Source organism: Mesitornis unicolor, unplaced genomic scaffold, assembly GCF_000695765.1.
Source record: "Mesitornis unicolor isolate BGI_N332 unplaced genomic scaffold, ASM69576v1 scaffold22586, whole genome shotgun sequence".
NCBI lineage: Eukaryota > Metazoa > Chordata > Aves > Mesitornithiformes > Mesitornithidae > Mesitornis > Mesitornis unicolor.
The window spans coordinates 7,876-14,393 of NW_010189205.1; the positions used below are offsets into that span (position 1 = coordinate 7,876).

The following is a 6,518-nucleotide window of genomic DNA, read 5'->3' on the forward strand; positions in this document are numbered from 1 at the left end:
CCTACTGCCCCATTTGAACAAAAGGATTTACCTTTTTAGATTCATCCAGCTCCTTGCTATTTTGCTAAAAGCTTCAGACCCTGGAGCTGTCATTGCTTCAAAATCAACCAGCTGAAAATGAAACAAAATAAAAGAGATCTTAAGAAATTAGAGAAGTTTTAAATTTTGTAATATCAGGAAGCTAATCCTCAAATATCCTTAATATATAAATTAAACTTTAAAAGCATGTCCTCCTTTTTGTGACAAAATCCAGTTTTGTTTTTATTTAATCTCTTAACAAGATGTTTATACTAATGAGTCAGTGACAGAAAATATTGACTGTCTTCAGCCCTTTATTACAACGTCCAAATAAAGTGGGGATATTCAAGGAAGGGTTCTGAGAGCATGCTACCTATATTCTTTGTAAGGCAGAAGTAATCTTACCAACTACTCTGTGCCCACACTACTTTGACCCTCATCACCAGTTTGCAAAGCAGCATGGGCACCAGGCACTGAAACTCTCCATAGGTTTGCACACCCCACCACAACCAATACAGGAAGCTACATTTGCTGTGCCTACTGACTGCCCTGTCTGGCAACAACAGGACTCTTGACTACTGTGCATCTTTTTCTTCAGAGCAGTCTGATAATGCATGCTGTCATGAGCTTGGGGACCAGAAATACCCTTCTAAGGAATCTAGCAAAATAATAATAATAATAGTAAAATCACAGTTTCATTCAACTGGGGAAAACAATTTCTTTCAGCTGGTGACAACTTTTCTTAAAAAATGGTTTTGTTTCAATTCAGGCACTCTGTTTCAGGGAAAAACCTAAAATGTAAAAGTGTCCTCAGAGCCTCCTCTAAGTCAGAAATCCTGCTTTTCAGTAATCCTGAAACTCTGGTTGCCTGAATAACATCAGTCAGCAAAACACACTACCCTAGTAAGTCCTAAAAAGATGCATAAGAAATCCCACATAAGCACCTTAGCTTGAACTGCCAGGGAACAGTGAAGATACCAGCTTGACAGTGTACTGAAAAGGAAGCTGTCTTGCTACTAAGCAAGAGCAGTTCACTTTTAAAAGCTATATGCATTGTACTGAAAGGACAAACTTCATTGTTCTCAGGGCTTTCTAGAACAAAAAGGAAAGTAACTCTTTCTTCAATTATCTACACAAGGAATTTCCTTCAACAACTTTGATTATCACTGGAATTTCATTAGAGACAGAGGTGCTCACATTCCTTTCATGCTGAAAAGGAAACACAGCTACCAGAGCAACAGCTGAATAAAGGGAAACCCTTTATTGGGCAAGGTGGCATAATATTAAAATGTAGTCACTTAAAAAACTTGCTTTAAATTAAGCAGAATACAGAGGGGAAGGAGAAATCAAGAGAAGTTGCAAATCCATTTCTACTTACCAAGCCCTATATGCTCTGGAATACATTGAGAGCAAAGACAGAAAATTTTTGCTGTGTGCCAGGAGAGTCACTAACTCTGCCCAAGTAATCTTAGAATCCTCCTCAAAGAAAGCTGGAAAGAGCAGCTCAGTACACTAGAAAGTTTACAGCTTCAGTTACAAATATATAATTACTGTGTGACATTAACTGCTACAATCCCACTAACTAGAATTATTGCACATACTATCTCTAAATCTCACCTGCTCTCAGAACAGCAATGAAATTTTCAAAACTCTCTCAGGCTGCAAGACACCATAGTATCCAGCAGCTAACCCATCTCCAGTAAACAAGTGTGCAACATCTGCTTGTTCTTACAGCTCCTTCCTCACAAGTATTTACAAGTATTACTTCCTTCATCAAGGCTGAACCAGTGTATTCTGATACTTGCCTTTCCTTTAGGGATTTTTCCTGATACTTCTTTTCCACTTGCCATTAGTGCTCCCATGATCACTGAATAAGCTATCACACTAAAAAAAAAAAATTAAAAAGAATCAAAACCAACAAGCAAGTACAGTAAAAGTCTTTCCATAGTGCTATTTCAGACTACATAACACATAGATATAGTAGTGTTTCACAGAGGACTAGTAAAAGTTACTGTGCTAGATACTTCATTTTAGCAGTAAAAACAAGCATGAAACACTTAAAAAGTGTAATCACTGTTACTTTCCAACACTACTGGAATGAAGTTATGATCCTATGGAGTTTAACTACCAAAAAGCTCTGTTTCTACGGTAGTCAGAATCATAATTTCAGACTTACGAGTTCTTAAGGCACCATAGAGCTGAAACAAAGCAAACTCCTGTTCCCAAGAAGCTTAGCTGTAGCCCAGAAGAGTTTATGGACTCTACTCCAACAGAGCGAGAGGCACTGTAAAGCTGTGCAATTACTTAACCTTTTAAAACTTTAACCTTTTTTATTGCGGAACTCAGAATTTCTGTTATTTTTTACATTCTGTAAGATAATGACAAAGTCTGATTATAAAAATGAAGTCTCAGGATATCTTTATTTTATTTTCTACTGAACTGTGTTTAATAATAAGCTTAAAGATCTTTAAGTGCTTTGTGGAACAGAAATTCGTAGTAGTCTTAGATGTAGCCAGGTTTGAATTAGACTAGAATTCCAGTTGAAGAGATCTGCAACATATGGGACTTTACTCTAGGGTTTCATTTGGTGACCCCAACAGTTGCAATAAATTACTAAAATAATATTTTAGTGTATTTTATTAAAGTAAGTTCTCAAAGTATATTTCATCTTAGATTCAAGTTTCAGTAAAGCTTCTTGAGTGAAATTACAGTGGTGTAACATAATATGGATTAGGAACCCAAGTGTTACGATTTAAAAATTACACTTTTCAATCTGTGAGCTGAAGCCTATAAATACAGACTACACATCATTTTAAATATGCATGCAGCTATGAATAGTTACCATCAGCGATTACAAACTAGCTTTTAAACAGTACCCATTGTCATGGCAGCAAAAAATGACAGACTGCAGGACTCACAGCTTAACCCTGAGCTTTTTTAGCTTTTTCATATAAAATACATATATGTAAAGATACTGCAACACATGGACATTTTACAGCATGCATCCAAGGTAACAGACATGATAAAGACAATCACTAACCTAGAACCTCTTGAAAGTGGCATTAAATTATAGAAGTAATACACTAATGACAGGATCAAGTTGCAAACAGCATCTACTTCCTAAGCAAGGGGAAAAAAAAGTGAATTAAATATAATTTAATAGCCAGGTAATACCATATAAAGAAACACATATTTTCTTAGAGTACTGTGATTATTTATTTTAAATAACTATTTCAAATGTGAAAAATGTCAAGCTGGGAAGCTGAAGTCTAATTAACAGATATTTAAGCAAATTATTGTGTTATATCTTCAAAATTTAGGTGGAACAGTTCATCTACGCTGTGTTAAAGGATAAAAAAATGGAAAGCACAAGCTCAAATGTAGTCAGATACTTATTGCAATACAAATCAACATAAACACAATTCTATTTTTAGTGTGAATTTGCGTTGCTACTCATCTTATATGTAGCCACTATGAGCAAAATCCTAAGCAGTGCTTATAAGGATGATGAAACAGTGAACACAGATCCATGAGAAAAATAAAGATAATAAGGAGAAGAAAAAAAACAACAAACAAACACACTGATATTGAGACATTGTCTGGACTCTACTACTGCAGCAAAACACAGCAAATTTTACAGTAACAGAATTATGGCAACTTCTTATGGCATTTGACATAATTAGGTTTAAACAATCTGTCAATTTTATTACTTAAGATCTCTGTCGAAAATTATTAGAAGAGTGACTGTTAAACATAATAGAATTTTATCAAGGAATTCATTCTTTCCATTAAACCAGCCTTACCCCCAGCTCTGCAGACAGAATTAAAACCTTTCCTTTAGCTGTTAGATCCTTATATAGCGCATCTATTTCTGCATGATACAGCTGTGTTCTCTCTTCCGTTGTCTGAGTTTCTACTGAAAATAGTATGTTCCCCACTCTATCAAGCAGATGAAACAATAAAGGAGGTAAGAATTTTTTTTTAACAGAACTTGATGCATAATCTAATATCCAAGGTAAGTTGTAAATGTACTACAGTTAAATACCACATTATCATTTTTTTCCTATCATTTTTCCATAAGAGGATTATATGCATTGCCCCCTTTTAGTAAAAAAAAATTAAAAACATTTTGTCACATTGTAAGTTTGTCTGAAAGAATACATAAAGATTGCTGTCTAGTCACAGATGAGGTATTTTCACTGAAGAATAAGTGACAAACAGTGTTTCGCTTAAAGTGAAAAAATAAGATATATGAAATTTTAAAATAACATCTTCATGGGCTTGAGATTACTGTATAGTATGTAAGGTGTAGTTTTGTAAACTTCTAAACTACTAAGATGCAACTGTTTCGGTACAGAAGCATAGTTACAAAGTATGGATCAAACCAGACTGAGTATATAGAACAAAGTTTGTACAGAACAAAGTTAGACCGTTTTACTGACACCAAAATATTTTCCTCAAAACAGTGAAGCTGTACACTTAATGCATTTCACTGAGTATAGGCATATGATTTAGAATGTAACATTAAAACCCAAGGGATACGTTAACATTTTAGAAGACAAGTTTGGCTTCCATGCCACTCATTGGAAGCACACAAATCTTGGGAGAATTTCCAATGCATGGAATTTCAAATCCTGTAAGTCAAAGTTTTCAGTTAGTAGTAGGACAGAGGTTCTGAGCTTCGGATTAATGCTCATTCTTCAGGAAGACAAGGAGCTAGTGTCCGTAAATTGAGAAATTTACTATCTCACTTAAAGAGTGGCCCAAAGCCTCTTCATAGTACCTGAATATATAAGAATACAACCTACATTGGCATTTGCAGATAGAAGGTCTACCAGCATCGCAAAAATAAACATTAAAAAGGCCAAATATACAAATAATAGAGTCTTTTCCATTCTCAGATCATATAAATTTCCATTCCATTCACAACTTCAGTCACTATAACATACAAGGTCTCACAAGAAAAGACGTATTTTGAAATGGATAAAGACTGAGATTTTTCCGATTTTTCCCCTTTAGGTATTTTATAGTCTAGGATTAACAGTCTCTCTTCATTTTTGTGCTGTATGTTAGAGAATCATCTCAACTAGGTCTAATCCATCAATGTTATCCATATTCCCTCTTTTTTAGGGAACATAACAGGAATCAGAAGTCCTCAAACGAACAAATTTTGTAGTTATTTAAAAAAATGCCACTAGTGAAAAACAAAACCCACTTTACACAAGTAGAAATGGCATTTGAGAAGATTAATTGCTAATATGTCATCATTACTTAATGTACTTGAACCCCTGAAAATAGCAAACATACTTATCTCCCGTTATTGTAATTGTGAATCCATCATATTCTTTCCCTTGATCCTTGAGGCTGGGGACTTTTGTGTTCACAGTAAACCCATCTCTTGTTTTACTGTTAAACTGCTTTCAAAAGAAAAAAAAAGAAGTAATTTTAGAGTGAACAGACACAGACAGCCAAACTATTGTTTTGAAACACCTAAAATACATGAAGCAGAAATGAAAACTGACAAACTGAGGGAACATAACAAAGAGCTACTGTCAAATGCATTATTTCATTTATCCTTTATTTCCTACTGAATGGAAATCATATACACTGAATGAGGCATATTGACATTCAACTTGATAACTATATAATGAATATAAAGCAACACTGTTTATGAAAAGTAACTACAAAGCAGTTTGAGTTGTACAGATTTCTCTCCAAGTTGCATGTTGATAGTAACCTTTTGCTGTAACAATGTAAACACAAAAGCAGGAATTTTAGAGCCTGTTTTATGTCTACACTAAGAAGCAGCTGCATTAGTCCAAGTGTGGATTTCAGAATACAGCTCACAGCAATGATTTCTGAACTGTGATCCAGTTTCAATTAATGTTTATCCTCATCAGAAAGAAAAATATCACACAGTTTAAGAATTTTACGAAGCTACATTATCTAAGTGTAATATTGTAGCCACAGTTGTATAAACCAAGAAAAACTATATTTAAGTAAAACCAAAAGCCCAGCTTTTGACGTACAACATTCCCCGAATAACCAAACTGTATCAGTATTAGCAGACATGCATTTTATACAGGCACTATTAATGACTACTATGCAACGGTGTTGAATTAATTACTCAGGCAATTATGTATTTTAAGATCGAGCCTATGATTCAGGATGTTTTATTTAAATAGAATCTGCATTTATTTTAAAGAAACAAATCTAACAGCCTCTAATGAGAAACAGCATTCTACTTTGATACAGTTTGGACGGGGATACAGGGGTCAACCCAAAGCAAAGTGTACGGGTTATGAAAACCAGGAAGAATATTTGGTGCCAGTTGAGACATTTATTTGAAATAAGTCATGTATAGTCCACTATGGTTATATATTCTCATCACTGTCTTGGAGTAACCTATACTTTCAAGTCCAGTAACAGCATTTTTTCCAGCCTATAATTCAACAGTAGACAGATGAGGTGCTCTGCAGGGCCCTATTTGCACATTTGTG

The 6,518-nt window shown here is 34.6% G+C and overlaps 1 protein-coding gene across 1 annotated transcript in view; it reads right to left on the bottom strand.

The window, feature by feature from the left end:
* The window catches only part of TTC13 (tetratricopeptide repeat domain 13), a 38,503-nt gene that overhangs the window by 2,801 nt on the left and 29,184 nt on the right, over nt 1-6,518 (bottom strand). The window contains exons 18-22 of the mRNA XM_010185996.1: nt 5,326-5,435; nt 3,822-3,957; nt 3,059-3,138; nt 1,824-1,902; nt 32-111 (exon numbers count right to left, since the gene is read on the bottom strand). Coding sequence (XP_010184298.1) covers nt 32-111; nt 1,824-1,902; nt 3,059-3,138; nt 3,822-3,957; nt 5,326-5,435 — 485 coding nt within the window. The remainder of the gene's footprint in view (nt 1-31; nt 112-1,823; nt 1,903-3,058; nt 3,139-3,821; nt 3,958-5,325; nt 5,436-6,518) is intronic.